We start from the raw sequence: 21,663 nt of genomic DNA, 5'->3' as shown, positions 1-21,663 counted from the left end.
AGCTTTGGCTGAAAAGCAGAGAAGTGAGTTGGAGGTGTTTTGGGCTGTTGATGTGTGTTTCTTAAGAGCAGTAAGAAAATATAAGGAGAAGAACAAAGAGAATTGGTTCTCTTTCCTGACATTTGTGATGTTAAATTTATCACTCGCCCTATTCAGGCAGATACTGACAGCCTTAGCAAAACAAAAACCCCACATAAACAAATTAAAAACACCCAAGAGACAGGCAAAAATATGCAACTGCAAAATGGAAGTGGATAGACACACTCTGTCCTCTAGGCCTATGCTGTCCTCCTTCCCTCTTTCTCTCCCTCTTTGTAATGCATGTTGGCTGCAAAACGGCATTGCAAAATTCAGAGAAGTGTGAATCGCTGGGTTTTTCAGCTCACATACTGTTTTGGAAAGCACAAACTGGGAAGGCCAATCTTTAAATGAAAACCAAATCAAACCTTCTTCCCCACCCCCCATTCCTAACCTGGAACCAACATGAAAGTGGGCACCACATCTGATGCGAGCACAGAAGTTAAGAAATATAAGAAGAGCCTGCTAGATCAGGTCAGTGCCCATCTAGTCCAGCCTCCTGTTCTCACAGTGGCAGACCAGATACCTCAATGGGAAACCCAAAGCAGGACCTGAGCACAGGAGCACTCTCCCATCGTTCAGTTCCCAGCAACTGGAATTCAGAAGCATTACTGCTTCCAAATATGAGTAGCCATTGATAGCCTTATTCTCCTTTGGGTTGGTGACCATCACTGCCTCCTGTGGGAGGGAGATCCGTAAAAGTTATTTGCCCAGAGACTGGGCATACCATTGCTCTGTCACAGAGCTAATGCTATCTTCTCAACAGAAGTTGTTCAGCTAGAGCAGAGGGGCGTGCATTCCGCCCACCAGTGGGCAAGCAGGCTTTGCCTAGCTGATATTGACATGTTACAGATGGGTATCTTGGGGGAGGGGGGCATGGCAGTAGCTGGGGTGGGGTGAGGGGGAAACAGCCTGAGAACTGCCTGTCTAAGTGCCACAGGAAGAGGCCCAGCCTGATAAGGGAAAGAAGATATGTGTCTGCCAAATGGCTGGGAGCAGAGCTTGGCTCCCTCTGTGTACAGGACAGGGGAGTTCCTTTTAAAGATACATGGCTGGATTTCACTCCTCCTGCTCACACAAGAGAGCTCAGCCTCCCTAACAAGAGCGTAGAACCTGCCGGATCAGGCCAAAGGGGGGCGCATCTCATCCAGCCTTCTCTTCACACAGTGGCCAAAAAGTTGCCCATTATGGGAAGCCTACAAGCAGGACCCAAGCACAAGAGCTCTCTCCCCTCCTGCAGTTTCCAGCAACTAGAATTAAGTGTTACTGCCTCTGACCATGGAGGCAGAGCATGACCATCATTGCTAGTGGCCACCAATAGCTTTCTACATGAATATTCTCAATCCTCTTTTAAAGCCATCCAAGTCAGTGGCTGCCACTGCCTCCTGTGGAAGCGAGTTCCATAGTTTAACCATGTTTTGCATGAAGAAGGACTTAGAATCATAGAATCATAGAGTTGGAAGAGACCACAAGGGCCATCGAGTCCAACCCCCTGCCAAGCAGGAAACACCATCAGAGCACTCCTGACATATGGTTGTCAAGCCTCTGCTTAAAGACCTCCAAAGAAGGAGACTCCACCACACTCCTTCTTCTTCTTTTAAACTTTCATTGGACGTCCATAGTTTCAAGTGTGATGGGAAATTATGAGAACTGTAGTCCATAAACAGCTGGAGGTTCCATGTTTCTGCTGGGAACCTAGCGTCATCATATAGCATCATCATATTAAGACTTGTCTTATGGGAGGTACACAGATCTTTAGGATTACATGCATGCAACAACCTATCTTGGGATTTATACAATGCAATGCAACAAACTTTATGGTTTTTTTCCACTCCTCCAATTGAATTGTCTATTTTGCCTCTTCTTCCCTCCCTTTCCCCAGCCCCCAGCTTGCATCTGAAACAATTTTGCAGAAGGGAAGTGGTTTTGGAAATGTTTCGAGGCCTAGTTAGATTGTGAACTCCCCCCCCCCCCATGGAAACGAAAGATGGTTTGTTTCAACACCCATCTTTTTTGGGTCTACATTCCTTAACTGGCTCAGAGCCTAATTGGGAACAAGCAAAAAGTTCTTCCATCAATGAGTCGCGCTTGGTGGTCCTGAGGCAACACGTGCACACACGCACACATACTCACACACATTTTCCAGGGTCACATTCCCTGACCCCAACTTCCTTCAACTCCCAGCCCAACACAGCCCCAAGTTAACTCTTTCCATTGTGCAGAGATTCTGATTGCCCCCTCCCCACAAAACGCACCCATTCCACACCCCTGCTTTGTTCAGGGCAGCACAGTGGCAAACTGGAAGGACTGGGCACTCCTAGCCAAAAAGAGGTTTTGCAGCTGATGTTAGGTGGGCACAGCATGGTGTAGAGGTCTCTTTCTCAGCCTTTCTCAACCTGTGATACCTAGATATTGGACTACCATTCCCATCATTCCTAGCCAGCATGGCCAACGGTCAGGGATGATGGAAGTTGCCGTTCAAGAGCATCTGTGGACCCAAGGCTGATAAAGGCTGCATCAGAGATATAAATATACAATGGAACTTCAAGGAAATCTGTAAAAAATATTGAAGCACTCCAAATAATTTGTCCATGTTTGTGTGTGCAGAAAATAATAATAATAATAATAATAATAATAATAATAATTTTTATTTATATCCAGCCCTTCCCAGCCGAAGCTCAGAGCTGCTAACAACAGTAAAATAATACAGCATTCTAAAGCCATTTCATTCTAAAATCAGTAGTAGATCTACTTAAAAGGCAACACGTGGAGATTTGCACGGATCGTTGGGATGCATCCCTTCTTCTTATCATTATTATTATTAATAATAATAATAATAGAGTGTAAGATTATTTGTATAATCTTAAAAGGTCTTAAAATCTTAGAAGGGTGCATGGCTACAACTATCATGAAGAGACAGACTCTGCACTTCCGAATTTGCCACTACACTAACAGCTGAAACCTCCAAGAGCCAATGTGGTGTGGCCATCAGAGACTTTCATTGGGGCTGGTAATCTCCCTGAAGCCACCCAGAAGAAGCCTCAGTTTCCAAATGCATCCATCCTCCCGCTCATGCCCATTGCCTTTTCACAATTCCCCAAGCTGCATGTGTATAGACATCCGGTGACCAAAAGTGGCAGTCTGCCAAAGTGTGCAGGCAATCTGCCATCTGCCCATGAGGCTGAACAGGTGATTTCACACTATTTGGGTGGCAGGTATAATTAAAAACAAACAATAACAACCTTCGGTCCGTGGTTGTGCAATGGCAGCCTATCCAGCCATCTCCGTCTGTTGCACAGAGTCACTGGGTTCAGAGATCTCAACCAGACATGCAATTTACTGTCCATTTTGGTTAAAAAATACAACCTGGGTGATGCAACATTTTTATTTTATTTTATTTTTTGCTGCAGCAACTGAGAGTGTGTGTGGGAGAGAGAGAGAGAGAGAGAGAGAGAGAGAGAGAGAACGGAGTTCTGAGGATAAGAACAGGCCTGTCTAGTCCAGCTTCCTGTTCTCACAGTGGCTGACCTGATCCCTGCCCCCAAGGGAAGTCCACAAGCAAGACCTGGGTGAAACAGCAACTCTCCTCCACTTGGGGTTTTGAGAAACTGGACCATCTTCCCTTCTGCAGTTTCCAGCAACTGGTATTCAGAAGCATCAATGCCTCTGGCTGTAGAGGCAGAGCACAACCATCACAGCTAGTAGTCATGGTTAGCCCTCTCTTTCACGAATTTGTCCAGTCCTTTTGTAAGGCAATACATGTTGGTGGCCATCACTGCCTCCAGTGGGAGAGAGTTCCATGGTTTAACTATGTGCTGTGTCCTCCTTATTCATTGCCCTGAATCTTCGAACGCTCAACTTCATGGAAGACCCTCGAGTTCTAGTGTTATGGGGGGAGGGGACACTTTTCTTTCTCCTCTTTCTCCATGCCATGCATAACTTTATAAGCATCTATATCCCCTCCTACTTGCCTTTTCTAGAAAGCCTCGAATGCTGCACACTTTCCTCATAAAAGAGTCACCCCTTCCCCTTTAGCATGCTGGTTGCCCTTCTCTGAACCGTCCCCAACTCTCGTCTTACAACTGTAGTCTTACATCTTCCCTATGTCCCTTTCTTCAAATGGTAAGATATATCATTACACTTGCTCCAAAAGGCAGTAGCAATCAGCCCTGCTGCTCCTTCTGCCAAGGGGCCCCTGGATATCTGCCCTAAAGTCTCAACATAGCAAATTGATGGTGACATTAGAAGCTTGTTTCTTGTACCAGAGTCAAGCTCATCTTCACACTTACAAGAGATGCCTGTGCTTTTAAAAGACATGGTGGCAGAGACTGGGGTGGGGAAGGAAATGACTGGGATAATATTAATTTGCTGGGGGCACTATGTGATCCACAGCTGCTGCTCTCGCAGGACTGGTGGGTGATTTATAGGGTTCTTATGTGCAGGAAACTCCTTTGCTGACTTGCTTCCTTTCATTCCCTGGGTCCTTTTCTCTTTCCCAGAGTAGAACCACCTTGGAAAGTGAGCAAAGGCGTTGTTCATACATCATGCACATGATTTATTTCACTCACCCAAAACGCCAAAGCTGCCATTGGATACACACGCACGCACACACATGTCTGCAAAAACAAAACAAAACAAAACTACTTACTGGAATCCCTGATCCAAGATGCAAGAACCTTTGATAAAGGGCTGCAATCATCTCGTTGCATCACACCTATACAGGCCATTGGTCCACATGTGAAAGGGGCTTACTGGGATGCTGCCAACAATTGAACATGGGACCTCCTGAATGCAAAATGTGCTCTCCCACTGACCTGCATCCCTTCTCCTAAACATAATGCAATATTCTAGTCCTCATCATTCTGAGGAACAGGCAGAGTTAAACAGAAGCACAGGAAGCTTTCTTATACTAAATCGATCATTTATCTAGCTCCATATTGTCTACACAGACTGGCAGCAGTTCACCAGAGCTCTGGGCAGGGAGCCTTTCCCCACCCTAACCTAGAGAGACAGAGGATAAAACCTGGGAGCTTCTGCCTGCTGAGCAGATGCTCTTAACCACAGAGCTATGGCTCTTCCACTGAAAATAAGACAAGATCCTAGACCTCATGGTTCTGAATAAATAGGAACCTGGGGGTCTTCTGCATGCAAAGGAGATGTTTTACTGCTGGGCTGCAGCCCTTCGCAAGGCCTAGAGATAAATGTGCACAAAGTATAACAACAATAAGCAAATCTACAGTGCTCTGGACAGAGCCGAGCGCCCCGATTAGAACTTTGCAGAGACATTTCCTCAGAAGCAATCCACTGTCTCTCTTCTCCTTGCAGAGCTGCCCAAATCATTTCCCTCTTGGCAACTGGCTTCCACCAAAGCCCGTAAACAGCCACAGCTTTGGGAAAAGCCCAACCAAAGCTTCTGCATTGTCTTCTTCCTTCCATGCATTAAAAAAGCGCAGACTCAAGGTTCAGCCAGCTCCTTTGAAGCACTGTGTGCAACTTCTCTTGCTTAACTCAGAAAAGCTGTTCTTAATAAAGCCATAACAGAGGTGCCCTTTCATGGTGTTTGCCAGTGAAAAGTGACTTTTACCATTTCAAAGCTGTCCTGGAACAACACATTGAGGCTGAAAGAGGGCTGGTTCGTGTGCTAATCAGAAGGGACGTTCCGAAAACCAGGTCCCAGATCAGGGGAGCCAAAAAACACCATTATGATGTTTCTAACAGTTATACAGAATGCTCACAAAGCAGTAAGAGAATGCTACAATCAGATAACCACTGGTAAAAATGTAAAATCAGCAATCAAATTATATATTTGTAGAGTTGGAAGGGATCCCAAGGGTCATCTAGTCCAACCCCTTGCAATGCAGGCATAATGTAACTCATTGTCTATAAACGTGGGTGAGACAAGAGCTTAAATGCTATGGGACTCTGTTAATTTCTTCTAATATGCACATGAGTGTAGGAAGCAGCCTTATACCGTGTATTGTCTACAGCAGTGATGGCCAAACTTGGCCCTCCAGCTGTTTTGGAACTACAAATCCCATCATCCCTAGCTAACAGGATCAGTGTCAGGGATGATGGGAACTGTAGTCCCAAAACAGCTGGAGGGCCAAGTTTGGCCATCACTGGTCTACACTGACTGGCAGAGGCCCTTTGAGGATTTCAGGCAGGGAGAATTGCCCCTGGGGTGAAGAAGGCTAAACAATAGTCCTTAAAAGTCAAGTAAGGGTCTAGTCCTCATGGTTCTGACCAAAGTGACAAAATAAGCATGAGGCCTAGAAATCTCAGTGCATCTGGCTGGGCTTCATGGGGAATTGACCTGGTTCTGCAGTGCTCTTTTTATGTTATCAGATCAGTAGGTTTTCCCATTAGGGCATTTGGTTGGGCGCTGAGAGAACAGGATGCTGGGGCAGATGAGCCATTGGCCTGATCCGGCAAGCCCTTCCTATGTTCTCAGTTGCATGAAGAGAAATGTCTGACTAGGGCTAGAACTTCAGCCCCACTTCCATTGCAGCAATGAAAAGGATCCTGCACCTCTCTCTCTTTTCATGCCACTGAATCTGCTTCAAATTTCCCAAAGAATGCCAGATCCCCAAGCAGACCACATGGAGAGACTCAGCCCCATTGTGATTCTAAGCCATTCCTGGCATGCCACAGACATAGCTGAAATATTTCCGCCTAAGCAGGATAGCGGACAAAGGGAAGTGGAAGCCTGGGACACCCTGTGGGTGCAAAGGGGTTTAGAGAGCAGCAAAACCACAAGAACTCCACGGCTCTCTAACCACTGTGCAGCACTGCCTCTCTTCCTTCCATGCCAAGCAGGCTAAAGCATGCACTTTGCTATGCTTGCACCCCAAAATAATAAGATGGGTGGTTCTACTGGCTGGTCATAAAAAACGTAAGAGTCTGCAGGATCAGGCCAAAGGGGGACATGTAGAACAGCATGCTGTTCTCATAACCAGATTGCCTATGGGAACCCTGCAAGCAGAAGCAGAGCGCCCCAAAACAATAGAAGGACACTGTCTCCTTCCATGGCTTCCAGCAACAGGTATTATGCAGAAGCATTGCTTCCTCTCACTGTTTAGGCAGAGCATAGCCAACATGGCTAGCAGCCACCAACAGCCCTCTCCTCCTTGAATTTGTCTAATTCATTCAAAGCCATCTAGATTGGTGACCACTGCCAGCTCCTGCAGGAGGGGAGTTCCATAGTTTAACTACGAACTGCATGAAGAAGCCCTTCCTTTTTGCTGTCCCGAATCTTCCAACATTCAGCTTCATGGTAGGCCCCCTACTTCTAGTGTCATGATGGAGAAGAACTCTTCTCCACCCACACCCTCTCCCCCAGGAAGAGCAGTGCAGCAAGGCCCTGGAACCGGAATCTCAGGTCTTGGCACCAGCTGGAGGAATCCGGGGCCTCAAGGAGGTTGCGTCACTTCTCTTCAGGTCTGGCCAGGCTTCCCATCCACATACACACACACTGCAAAATTCATTCTAGCCCTAAGATCTGAGTGTTGCTGAACCTGTTTCTCCAAGTGTCTCGATTCTCTCACACACAGCTCCATCCCAGTTGGGAGGGCAAGTCTCAACAGCTACACTAGTTGTCCAAGAGTCAGAAGCACAAGCCTTTTATGCCACCATCTCTCCCATCGCAAGTCAGGTAATAAATGCAGGGGTTGCTCTGAGACACCCCCCTCCCCCTTTCATTGCAAATCCTTCTCTACCTACTAGGTGTTAGAATTGCCCAACATTTTTGTTGCAGCCCCAGGAAATATGCAGCTTGAAGCCATTTTTTTATTGATGGATGCAGTGTGTGTGTTTGTGTGTGTGTGTGTGTGTGAATAAATTATGTCCTGTTTACAAGTATATGTTGTAAGCCACACTATTTTCTGCAAGGAGAAGTAAGTAATATTTTATTTTAAGTTTTATAGAGAGCCAGTATGGTGTAAGTGGTCAGACTAGGACCTGGGAGGCCAGGGATGAAATTCCCACTCAGCAATGAAGCTCACTGGGTGACTTTGAGGACAGTCATTGCCTCTTAGCTTGATCTACCTCAAAGGCCTGTTGCAGAGATTGAATGAGGGGGGATAAAACCATGTACGCCACTTTCAGCAACTTTGTGGGGGAGAGTGGGATGCGAATGCAATAAATAAGGAAGAGTATACACAAGTATAGTGATGTATGGAAGTGAGAGCTGGACCATAAAGAAGGCTGATTACCGAGGAATTGGTGCTTTTGAATTATGCTGTTGGAGGAGACTCTTGAGAGTCCCATGGACTGCAAGAAGATCAAACCTCTCCATTCTGAAGAAAATCAGCCCTGAGTGCTCAATGGAAGGGCAGATCCTGAAGCTGAGGCTCCAATACTTTGGCCACCTCATGAGAAGAGAAGACTCCCTGGAAAAGACCCTGATGTTGGGAAAGATGGAGGGCACAAGGAGAAGGGGACGACAGAGGACAGGATGGTTGGACAGTGTTCTTGAAGCTACAAACATGAGTCTGACCAAACTGCGGGAGGCAGTGGAAGACAGGAGTGCCTGGAGTGCTCTGGTCCAGGGGCTTACAAAGAGTCGGACACGACTAAACAACTAAACAACAACAACATACACGAGTAGCCAACAGTAGTTGCAGGGAGAAGGTCAGGAGGGCCAATTCAGACTTGCAAGAGAGATTAAAAAGAATAAAAAAGGTTTCTTTGGCTATGTTTGAAGCAGGAGGAAGAACAAGCAAGTAGTGGGTCCTCTGCATGGAGAAGACAGAGAAATGCTATTGGGTGACAGAGAGAAGATGGAACTACTCAACACCTACTTTGTCTCTGTTTTCACCCAAAAGGAAAGCAGTGCCCAACCTAGCTACTTTAAATTAATTGGGACTCAATATGACTTTAACAGACTGGAGAACTGGGCCCAAACTAACAAAATGAAATTGCATAGGAACAAATGCTAGGAATGCTAGGCAGGAAGAATGAGATGGACAAATGTAATGCATTTGTAATACAGGGGGACCCCTGACTTGCCAATAGCACATATGAAAAGGGTCTTGGGGTCTTAGTAGACCACAAGCTGAACATGAGTCAACATGGTGATGAAGCAGCAGCAGCAAACAAAATCCTAGTACTATTCTAGGCTAAATCAACAAAACTATCATGTCCTGATCAAGAAAAATAATAGTACTACTCTATTCTGCCTTGGTCAGAGCCGGTGTGGGTTAACTGAGGACAGGGGGTGCTGCATATCTGTGCAGGGAAGTAGCATGAAGAGGCCAGAGCACCAAGTGCACAATTTTAAGGGTCTCAAGTTAGGTGCCCCCCCAGGGATCCTTGTCCCACCCAGCCTACCACTGGGGGTCTCTGAGCTCTGGAGCCCGGCCTGGGCTCACCGCCACATCACTAGACCCTTGCTGATTGGGGCTAGTGTCGGGGGCGGGTAGAGAGATAGAGAGATTTGCCCACCAAAATCTGCATCAGCTGGCTGGGCTCCTCCCTGTATAGGCAGCCAGGGGCACAGTGCAGCCCCAGTGGCCAGGCCTGTACCTGGCATGCAGGTGCAAAGAGTCAAATCAGATTTGGTTGGGTCAAACCATAGTTTCTAATTCTTGCTCGGAGGCCAAGCGCAAGCCACAGTTCGCTGCGTTGGATTTCACAGTAAACAATGGCTTGCACAAAACAGTGAATGAGCAAAGCAACACAGGACCTGGAAAGCGGTGGGAAGTTTGAAGCTGAGGCAGTGAGAAGCAAGCTGTCATCTGAGTGATGGAAAAGGGGAAACGGTTTTGGCAGCTGATGTCTATATAATAAAACATGCCTCTTTTGTGTGTGTATGTGACAGAGTTTGGTTTTTTTTGGCACAGGCAAAGCATGGGAGGAAAAGGCACTCAATATTACGATAAGAAGGAAGTGCATGAAGATAAGAGCTGCCAACATAACAAAGCGTCCCTGACAGATGGCCTTCCAAAAAGTCTGCTCCACTGTTGAACAGAAAGTTCTTCCTGATGTTAGTTGGAATCTCCTTTCTTGGAATTCGAATCCTTTGCTTTGGGTCCTCTCTTCTGGAGCAGCAGAAAACAACCTTGTTCCATCTTCTACATGACAGCCCTTCGGATAATTGAATACGGCTATTATATCACCTTTCAGTCTCCTCTGCTCCAGGCTGAACATCCTCAACTCTTAACTGTTCCTCATAAGGCTTCCTTCTTGGATATTGCCAAAGACTGAACCTAGGATCCTCTGAATGCAAAGCATGTGCTCTACTGCTGAGCAATATCCCTTAACATAAGAGTATGTTTCTAATCCTCATCATTCTGAAGAATGGGCTGAAGCTCCACCACTGAGTTACAGCCCACCCACTTGAGACCTAATGCTTACAAAGGAAGCAGCATTATACATGGTCAGACAATGGGGTCCATCTAGCTCAGCACTGTCTACTTCGACAGGCAACAGCTCTCAAATGTCTCAGGCAGAGCTTTCTCCTACCTGGATATGCCACTGGGAACCGAACCTGAGACCTTCTACATGCAAGGCAGGTGTTATAACTATTATTATTTTTTATTAAATTTGTAGGCTGCCCTTTGTCTGATGATCCCATATATACAAGATAAAAACACAACATACATGATAAAACAAGAAAAGCAAAAAGCAAAACAATAATCCCTCCGCCCACAAGCACATTAAAAAGCATATAGGATGTTAATCAGCCTATTGAAGAGGAACCTTTTTGCCTGGCACCTAAGGACACGTAGCAAAGGGGCCCGGCGAGCCTCCCTGGGGAGTGCATTCCACAAACAGGGAGCTACTGCAGAAAAGGCCCTTTCTTGTGTTGCCACCCACCGGACCTCTCGGAGGAGGCCCGTGAAGAAGGGCCTCAGAAAATGGTCACAATGTCTGGGTTGGTTCAGATGGAGAGAGGTGATCCTTGAGGGATTGCGGTCCTGAACCATTTAAGGATTTGCAGGTCAAAACCAGCACTTGCTCAAAACATCTTGACCCGGTGAGCAGCCTTCTTCTACGACTGAGTTGCAGTCCTTCCCCTAAAATATCAAGTAAGATTCCAGACCTCATGATTCTTAACAAAGGAATGATTTGTCCAGAGATTCCAGCACAGGTCTTTCCCCAGCCCTACAAATGGAGACTGAAGCTGGGACATTCTTCTTACAAACCCATGCTCAAACCACTGAACTACAGCTCTTCTTTTAAGACATAAGAACATGTCTCAGTGCCTTTTGAATTCAGGTATCCAGCAAGCTGTTAGGGTTAGCACACTTACTGTATGTTGATAATCAGCGCTGGGCACCCTGGTCTAGCCTTGGGCACCCTGGGCATGGATCCTGGCAGCCAATGGTGGAGCAGAACTATCGCTCCATCTTGCACAATCCAGACCCCATATGCAGCAGACTGTAATTAACAGCCCCCAGGGAAGAGGCTTTCCCTAATAAATCAAAATAAATGAAGTTCGGAGAGTGGCTACAAGCCTAGTGGAGGAAGGGAGTAGGCAGAGGAACCCCCATCCTGCCTTAGATAACAGGCGCTCTCCGCCTCAATTCGTTCTCTCAATCAGATCAGTTCCAGCTGTATTTGAATCAAGTGGACGACTTGGCTGCTGTCCAAGGCTGCATTTCCTGGGTCAGATGCCAGCCACCGTTCCCAGACAACAGCTGCCAGCCAGGCGGGAGGAGATGACAGGGCATGAAAAGGGGAAATGGGAGGCCAATATGGGCAAAGCACACTCCCTCCCCTCGTCTCTTCCCTCGCTAGCTACTCACATCCAAGGGAATTGGAGGGAATTGGAGAAAAGGTTGATTGGACCTAAGATAACCATCCCATGCATTCGTTGCACCCCAAGGAACATAAGAGGAGCCCTGCTGGATCAAGCCAATGGCTCGTCTGCTCCAGCATCCTCTTCTCACCAAAGCCAACCAGATACATGGGTTCCTCCAAACTCCCAGAGCAGATTTGGGGGGCGGGGGCATGAAGAAGGGAGGGGGCAGAGAAGTTCTGTTCCTTGAACGGAATTTGGCCACTAACTTGGGTTGCTTTAAAAGAGGATGCAGCCGAATATTGGAAGATTCAGGAAGGATGAAAGAAAGTCCCAAAGTTAACCATGGAACTCACTCCCACCAGAGGCACTGATGGCCACCAACCTGAATGGCATTAAAAAGATGGAACTATAGTGGTACCTCCAGATATGAACAGGATCCATTCCGGAGACCCGTTCGCATCTAGAGGTAAACGTAACTAGCGATGGCACGTCTGCGCGCATGCGCGTGTCGCTTTTCGCCACTTCTGCGCATGCGCGTGATGTCATTTTGAGCGCCTGCGCATGCGCAAGTGGCAAAACCAGGAAGTAACGCACTCTGTTACTTCCGGGTTGCCGAGGAGCACAACTCGAACGCGCTCAACTCGAAGCGAATTTAACCAGAGGTATGACTGTAATTAATGGCTATTAGCCCTGATGGCTATGCTCTGCCTCCGTGGTTGGAGGCAGTAATGCTTCTGTTTACCAGCTGCTGGGAACCACAGGAGAGGAGAGTGACTTTGTGCTGAGGAAGCCCTCATCAATGCCACCGTGTCAAGGAAAAGGCTATGACAAGGGCCCATCTCTGGAGTGGCTCATCTTATCTGCTGTCTAATCACATTTGCCTCAAAACGTATCAGGCACAACCTCATCCTTCGCGTTATTTTCCTAGAATGTCCTGTGCCCAGAGCATAAACACACCTTTTGAGCCAAGGCTCTGAGCTGGGATAAACCCCACCCGATAAGCCTGCTTGCTAGAGCCCAATAGCGCTAATCTTTTGATGGTTCAAAAATAACAACGCATTATCTCATCAAGGTCGTCACACCGTCATCAGCAGCTTGGAGAGAAAAAAATATCACCCAATAGAGATTCATCTGCCAGCGAGACCGCAAGGCAAGCTGAATCATGTCACGTGAGGAGGACACTTGCTTGGGATAGCCTTATTGCTGGGATAAAACACTCCAACACTCCAAAGAAAGAGCTTGCAATTAATAACGGGGGGTGGGGTGGGTATTAATGGCAGCACCCAGCAGGTAGGGATCTTTTTGGCAGCTGAAGCATTTGCTAACCCTTATCTGTTCAACAGGAATTCAATGAGCCATAGAATTAAAGAATTGTAGGGTTGGGACCCCAAGAGTCATCTAGTCCAGCCCCCTGCAATGCAAGAAGCACAGAAAAAGAATCCCTGACAGATGGACATCCAACCTCTCTTTTAAAAATCTCCAAAGAAAGGCCATCACCTTCCAAAATCATAATAATAATAGAATTGTAAAGTTGCAAGGGACCCTAAGGGTCATTTAGTAAAAAAAAAAAAACCCTGCAATGCAGGAGAACTTTCATAAGAGGCAGTGCTAAATCAATTTGTAGTTCTCTTGTGCATTGTGACTTTTTATTTCTTTTTTTAAGTACCCCCCCCAAGCTAGAAAGCTAACACTCTCCATTTATTTACCACTATTTGTGATGAGTATGTTGTATTCCATTCACGTTCTACTCGAATCAAGTTTTTGCTGCGCTGGCATTGAAAGAATGCAGAATGAAAGAGGCTGCCATTCACGTGGAATGTCTTTGGCTGAACAAAAAGTTTGCTGCGGTGAAACTCTGGCTACACATTTTGGGGGAGCAGAGAAAGCCACCCAGAAACAGTGAAAGGGAGATCTTAGGTTTCAGCTGACTGGTGTCATGGTGGCAGGCGAGCGCCCTGCAACTTTATCACTCTTCAGAGACTCCACTGAGCTGTGATATCTCCAGATCTTTTACAAATAAATACTCTGCCTCATTATCTTGCCATTAAAGTTGCATGCTGGGTAAAAGATGAGAATAGTCCATGCTCTCTCGCTTTTACTAATCTAATCTGGATGTCAGGGATTCCATTATTAATGCAATGGGCGCCACCTTTTCTCCCTCACCTGTCCCCTCCAGTACTCCCCCCCCCCCACACTTTTCTCACTTGTGCAAGCAAACTTAGAGGGTACAGCTGCTGTTGTGCTCAGGTCCTGCTTGCATCTGGTTGGCCACTGTGGGGCTAGTATGCTGCACTAGGTGTGCTGTTAGCCTAATCTATTTGGCTCTTATTATGTTCTTTTGTTCTTATTCCATGAGGGAGGGAGGACGGGCTGGCACCTCTTGTGACCCACTGTGCCAAATCCAGCTGAGCAGTGATGGCAGGTGAATTGCCAGGGCATGGTTCAATAAGGGGTGAAAGGGACCCAAAATCTCCAGCCACCTTGTACTTCCAAGAACATGAGAAAAGCCTGGTTGCTGGATCACCTGGTCCAGCACCCAGTTTTCACAGTGGCCAACCAGATGCTTCAATGGAAAGCCCAGAAGCAGGACCTGAGGGCAACCACAACTCTCCCCACTTGCAATTCCCGGGATGAAGATGATAACAAGGCTGTTCATCCTTGTGCTCCACAGTCTGTTCTAGTTTTAATGAGTTTTTATTTTGAATAGCTTTAAAATCAGTTGGCTTGGCAGTTAATGTTATTTGCTACATAAACAATCATAGAATCACAGAATCGTACAGCTGGAAGGGACCCTGTGGGTCATCCAGTCCAACCCCCTGAGAAGGAATCTCAATTAAAACATCCCTGACAGGTGGCCATCCAACCTCTGCTTAAAAACTTCCAATGAAGGAGAGCCCACAACCTCCCGATGGGAGTCCAATTCCACTGTCAAACAGCTCTTACTGTCAGAAAGAATCTCCTTTCTTATAACTTGAAGCCATTAATTTGAGTCCTTCTCTCCGGATCAGGGGAAAACAATCTCGCGCCATCTTCCATACAACAACCCTTTAGATATTTGAAGATGGCTATCATATCTCCGCTCAGTCTCCTCTTTTCTAGGCTAAGCATACCCAGCTCCTTCAACCATTCCTCATAAGGCTTGGTTTCCAGACCCTTCATCATCTTGGCCACCCTCCTCCTCTGCACAAGTTCCAGCTTGTCAATATCCTTCTTAAATTGTGGTGCCCAGAATTGGACACAGTATTCCAAGGAGCGTATCTGTTTTATGTGTTTTACTTCTATGTAGGCTTAAAAGCAATTTACCTGCTATTCAGTTTACACCAACCATAAAATACACACCAAGATTGGTACATATGGGTGGCCCTTCTCTGAAGCTGTTCCAACTCTACAATATCCTTTTTGAGGCAAGCCGACCGTAACTGTGCACAGTAATCTAAGTGTGGTCACACCGTAGATGTGTGTAATGGCATAAGGATAGCAGGAGTTTCATTTCCAATTCCTTTCCTAACAATCCCTAGGATATAAATGTTCTCTCTTGCCACACACCAGGTTGACATCTCCATCCATTTATCCCTGTTCAGCCACTGCCAGTTCAGACCCCAACAGCGTACATAAGAAGTCTGGCTTTTAATGCCAATGACTCAGTGTCTCCTCGGCGGAGGATCTTGGTGTGCAGGAAAAAAAACACAGAAGTCCTTTGTCCTCCTGTGTGTGTGCCCCCCCCCCTTCCAACAGTCGCTAATGGACCAAATAGACAATGGGCATTCTATCACCAAAAGCCCAATTTGGGTCAGAGCTGCAGTGCTGCATAAGAGTGGCAGGGGGGTGGGACTTGACTGTGCAGGTTTAAATGTCAGTATCCCCCCTTCCGACCCCACATGCCTGTGTTTCAAGGGATGGGGCACAATTCATCCCCAATAAAAGCATGGTAAAAGTAAAGGAGGGGATGCGGGTGGCGCTGTGGGTTAAACCACAGAGCCTAGGACTTGCCAATCAGAAGGTCGGCGGTTCAAATCCCCGCGACGGGGTGAGCTCCCGTTGCTCGGTCCCTGCTCCTGTCAACCTAGCAGTTCAAAAGCACGTCAAAGTGCAAGTAGATAAATAGGTACCGCTCCGGAGGGAAGGTAAACGGCGTTTCCGTGTGCTGCTCTGTTTCGCCAGAAGCGGCTCAGTCATGCTGGCCACATGACCCGGAAGCTGTACGCTGGTTCCCTCGGCCAATAAAGCGAGATGAGCGCCGCAACCCCAGAGTCGGTCACGACTGGACCTAATGGTCAGGGGTCCCTTTACCTTTAAAAGTAAAGGAGAGCCCTGCTCTGCAACGCAGAGCTAAACTATGGAACTCACTCGAGGCAAGGATGGCTACCAACCTGGATGGCTTTGAGAAAGGATTTGGACAAGTTCATGGAGGAGAGAGCTAAGGTGACTACTAGCCCCAATGGCTATGCTCTGCCTTCCCAGTTCCGAGGCAGAAATGCTTCTGAATAGTAGTTGCTGGAAAGCACGGAGTGGGGCAAGCACTGCTCTTGTGCTCAAGTCCTGCTTGTGGTTTGCTTGAGGCATCTGGTTCTCCACTGTGAGAGGATGCTGCTGCACTAGATGGGCTGCTGGTCTGACCCAACAGACTCGTCTTATGTGGGTGTGGTTTGTTTGTTTGTTTGTTTTAATCAATTTTATAAAAGGTTTTTAACACATGAAACAATAAAGTTCTCTTGTTAAGGACTCCTGGAGAAGACCTGGAAGGAAAGATTCCTTTCCAGAGGGTGCCAAGTCCATGGAAGCTGACCATCATCAAATGTGATGTGGTCAACAAAAGAGGTTTAAAGACTCTCTCAAGGCAAATTTTTAAAAATGTAGTATAAAGGTAAAGATAAATGTACCCCTGGCTGTTAGGTCCAGTTGCAGATGACTCTGGGATTGCACGCTCATCTCGCTCTATAGGCCGAGGGAGCTGGTGTTTGTCCGCAGACAGCTTCCAGGTCATGTGGCCAGGATGACTAAGCCGCTTCTGGTGAACCAGAGCAGCGCACGGAAACAATGTTTACCTTCCCGCCAGAGTGGTACCTATTTATCTACTTGCACTTGACGTGCTTCTGAACTGCTAGGTGGGCAGGAGCAGGGACCGAGCAACAGGAGCTCACCCCGTTGCGGGGATTCGAACTGCCAACCTTCCGATTGGCAAGGCCTAGGCTCTGTGGTTTAGACCTGTGGTTTAGACTCTGTGGTATAGTATAAACACCAACAATTAGGAAACACTTGCCTGCGGGCGCTGCAATTGGAGAACAGCCTTTACCAAAGGTGTCATGGGCTTTGAAGACACTCGAATTCAGGATGCAATTAGGAGGACGTGCTAAGAGGAAGGCACACTTGGCAAATCCACACTGTGATCAACTCCTACCTGAAAACCAATGTCCCCACTGTGGAAGGATGTGTGGATCCAGAATTGGCCTCCACAGTCACTTCCGGCCTCATTGTGAAAACTGTGTTTATGGAAGACAATCTTACTCAGCAACGAGTGATCACCCAAGAAGAAGAAGAAGAAGAAGAAGAAGAAGAAGTTCTTCAGTGGTTCTGTACAAGCAACAGTGACAAGACGGCTAAAAGAACATCCATTGTTTGCAACTTGCTCCCTGGTATACAGAGATATGTGCAGCTAATGAGAAAGAAAAACAAAGAGAATGTCTATTTTTCATAGTACACCAAGCTCTTTTAGCTGAGGAGACACTGAGTCATCCACATTAAAAAAGAAAACAAAAAACCCTTGAGTCATCTACAGGATTAGACTGTAATTTTATTTTCTCTTCTCCTATGTCTCAATAACTTTCTTTTCCTACCCTCTGAGCAAATGGACACTTTGGATATTAAGCCACAGTGATCCCTGGACGGGCAGCAAGCGTGGGAGAGACATACTCAAATTACAACCCTTCCCCTAAGCATAAAGATTCTAGTCCTTGTGGTTCTGAAGAATAGGACAAATTGAATAGGCTTGTAGGAAGCTGCCCTTCTGATGAATCAGATCCATCTACCTCAGTATTGCCAGCACTGGCAGAAGCTCTCTGGGTTTTCAAGCAGGGGGCATTCCCAGCCCTACCTGCAAATGCTGGGGATTGAACCCAGGACCTTCTGCATCCAAAGCAGGTGCTCTACCATTGAGCTGTGAAGCTTCACCTAAGCATAGGTCAAGATTCTAGTCCTTGTGGTTCTGAATAAAGGGAGAACATGAACAGCTCAGTTGGTTAGAGTGTAGTGCTGATAATGCTAAGGTGGTAGGTTCGATCTCCATATTTCTGCATTGCAGGGGGTTAGACTAGATGATCCTTGGGGTCCCCTCCAACTCGACAATTCTATGATTCTATGAAATAGGAACATGTTATTATTAATATCAGAAGCTGTGTTATATTGAGTCAGATCATCTAGTATCATCAATAGCCCCTGCCGCCACCTGCCTCACTTTCTTATCCTATTTTAAACCCGTATTGTTTCGCGGCTACCACCGCCTCCTGTGGGAGAGAGTTCCAAAGTTTAACAATGCACTACAACACTGGAATCATCAGCCCCTCAGCCATCGTTGTCAATGGCCAGCACTTAATCCAAATTTAGCATCTGATGCCAAACCTCAATCACATGTTTCCAGAGTGCAGCAATTTTTTCCTGTTTTTCCCCAACAAAAATGCCCTCTTCTCCACAGCTGAACTCTGAATGACAAATGGTACATATGCCTGCAGGTTTCAGAAGTATTTAACGGTGTAGTAACTTATGCACACCTGTCTGCAAATCTATTCATCCTAATACACTCCTTCATTCTCCTGTGAATCTACCTGGGCAAAGGTGGGGGGCAGGGAGAGAAATTCACACCTTTCCAAGTTTTAGGATGCAGTTCTGAAGCCAAGAAATGTGTACAAAATTTCAGGTTCTAGGGGAATTCTGGAAAGAGGATTCTCAGCAAAAGGAGTTCTGGAAACAAAATTCTTAGGAAGATGACTTCCAGGACCACATATCTGATTTCCTCAGTGGTTATCTTGAATCTTGGCATTCAAAGACCTGTAACAAGTTTTGTGGAACCTCTGCCCTAGGAGATCTCTCTGGTGGATAGTGGGATACTAACCTCTTTCCCCTCCTTGATTCCCAGTAGCTTTACCAGTCAAGATCCCTACATAGCTATTAAAATGGGACTTTTCATCTTCCACTTAAAATGGCTTTGAAAGACATCCCAGAGGCAACGTCATCAGCTGTGGAAAGAGACCACAGAGCACCATGGTGGACCTCCACCAACTAGCGCTGGAGTCTTCAGTTGAGCCACATGAAACCAAACATCCAGTTAGGGAAAAGACATCACCTGTCACAACTGGTAAAAGACACTCCTTCCCCAGCTGGATCCTATTATCCCTCGATGGGTTTTATTTCCCTGATACCATGATCGCTTCCTCCTGCATCAACCCTTGGTATCGGGTTCACGTCAAACGTGTTCTCCCTCTTCTTCCTCCTCCTCCTCTCTCTCTCTCTCTCTCTCTCTCTCACACACACACACACACACATATGCATAGCCTGATTTTGTTCATGGCATCCCAAGAGCCAAGCAGCACAACACGAAGTTGCTGGTCCAGGAAGGGCACTTAGGCCTCAATACTGCAAGTGTTGTACATAAGAACAAAGGACGAGCCCTGGATGACTAGGACAAAGTGGCCCCATCTTGTCCAGCATCCTGTTCTCAGTGGCCAACCACATGGGAAGCCCACAAGCACAAGGCCATCTCCCCTCGTGGTTTCCAGCAACTAGCATTCAGAAGCGTTACTGACTCTGACCTAGTACTTATTGTTAGCCTTCTCCTCCACCAATTTGTTCAATCCTCTTTTAAAGTTGGTGGCCCATCACTGCCTCCTTGGGGAGTGAGTTCCGCAGTTTGGCCCCCAGAAAGTTTCCACAAAGAGAATGCGGCCCTCGGGCCAAAACACCCTCTCCATCCCTACCAAGGACACTTATGTGGGAGCAACTCTGACTGAAAGAATTGTTTCCGAGTAGGAGGTGCAATGTGGGTTTTTCTCCATCGTGCACCAAAATGACTGTGGGCCAACCTCTTCTTGAGAAGAGTTAACATATCACAGATCAGCTATGAGCAGCTCCAAAGAACATCGGCTGTACCTTGAAAGCACATGGCTTCCCCTAAAGAATCCTGAGAATTATAGTTCAGCCCTCACATGGCTACAGTTCCCAGCATCCTTAGACTATAGTTCCCATGATTCTTTGGAGAGAAACGTGTACTTTTAATGTTTGGTGCCCAGTGACTTCATAAGATTCTTGATTTTCCTTCACAAGGAATAGGAATTTGCACTTTAGTGGAAAAAAGAAAAAAGAAGCCAAACATTTATAGGAAAGATCCTGTTTATCTGGAGCAGAGGCAGTCCCCAATCCTGCACAGGACATTCAGAAGGAAGCACCTGAAAACTTTGCAACAGTGGCAACACCCTTCTCACCTTCCAGGCAAGGAAGAGAATGACAGATTGTTGGAAATCCTGCAAGGGTGTCCACTGTGTGTGTGAACTTTGGACTTCCTGGGATCGTCAAGGGAAGGAAGCAAACTCACAAGAACGGCTGGACTCTGCTCCCCTTGGCAGGACAGGGTGTACTGCTCTCACGCATCAAGGAAAACAATTTAACTCCTAGGTTCATTTGCTTGAACACAGAGCCACTGTCTCATCCTGAAGCCTCCAGGTGGCAATGGTAGATTTAATCAACAAAATGCTAGGTGTTCCATTAAAATCCACAGCCAAAGGCAGTCACACTTCTGAGAAATCCTAGTTGCTGGAAACTGCAGGAGGTGAGAGTTCTTTTGTGCTCAAGTCCTGCTGGTGGGCTTCCCATCATGGGCATCTGAGTGGCAACTGTGAGAGCAAGATGTTGGACTAGATGGGCCACTGGCCTGATCCAGCAGGCTCTTCCTATGATCCTATGTTTACACCCTTCCCCTAAAATTAAAGTCAAAGTCTATCATCATCAGAGTTCTGACTGAAGGGCCAACCTTACACAAAATCATATAGGGGAAGGGGGGGTCTTCCTTTCGCTACCGTGCTAATCGCTCCCAGAGGGTGGAGGTGGCACCAAGAGGGAGACATGCCCTCCATCTTTGCCCAGGGAAGTAGCATCTTCCAGATGTAGTGCCATGGGAAGACAGGAGTGGAGCTCTGTTCGCTGCTGAGGAAGCTGGGAATGGCTTGGAAATCAGGCAAAATGAGAGCCAGAGGCCAGTTCAACCAGGGAAGACCAGTAGAACACATGGAAGGCAGAAGGATACTGAATGTCCTTTGTACCAGAGGCAGCCGTCTTCCCCAAGTGGGTAGATCAAGTACCGATTCAAAGGTAAATTTGTCGTGAGTGTATAGACATGCAATCACTTAAGAATATAAGAAGAGGCCTTGTAGAATAGGCCAAAGGGGGGCTTATCTAGTCATCTAGTCCAGCACCCTGTTATCACTGTGGCCAACCAGAAAGAAACAAAGGAACCCAAGGATCATCTAGCTCAACCACTTACAATGCAGAAATCCCAGCTAAAGCATCCCTGACAGGTGGCCATCCAACCTCTGCTTAAAAATCTCCAGTGAAGGAGAGTCCACCACCTTCCTAGGTTGTTCATTCTGCTGTTGAACAGCTCTTGCCATCAGAAAGTTCTTCCTAGAGTTTACTTAAAATCTCCTTCTCCGCCATTTTTTCCTGCCTAAGGAAAAAAGAATAATATTCTTATATGCTGCAAAAGCAGCGAGAATACCAGTCGCCAAAAAATGGGAAGGCGAAATGATACCATCAAAAGAGGAATGGCAGGAGAAATTGTTTGAATATCTCGAATTAGC

At 46.7% G+C, this 21,663-nt stretch overlaps 1 protein-coding gene across 9 annotated transcripts in view; it reads right to left on the bottom strand.

Annotated features, from left to right (window-relative positions):
* Window positions 1-21,663, bottom strand: part of RXRA (retinoid X receptor alpha) — a 130,380-nt gene that overhangs the window by 52,655 nt on the left and 56,062 nt on the right. For 5 of the 9 annotated variants that reach the window (XR_014507229.1, XM_083423789.1, XM_083423792.1 and 2 more), the window contains one exon: window positions 4,647-4,694. The exons of the other annotated variants lie outside the window; for them this stretch is intronic. Coding sequence is in view for 4 of the 5 variants with exons in the window: in XM_083423789.1 (XP_083279915.1) it covers window positions 4,647-4,694 (48 nt within the window). In the remaining variant the exon portion in view is untranslated. The remainder of the gene's footprint in view (window positions 1-4,646; window positions 4,695-21,663) is intronic. 9 annotated transcript variants of the gene reach the window in all.

This window comes from Podarcis tiliguerta, assembly GCF_965153285.1.
Source record: "Podarcis tiliguerta genome assembly, chromosome: Z".
NCBI classification, from domain to species: Eukaryota; Metazoa; Chordata; class Lepidosauria; order Squamata; family Lacertidae; genus Podarcis; species Podarcis tiliguerta.
Note: the sequence above shows the minus strand (reverse complement) of the source record. Positions and strands in the feature narration are given on the sequence as shown.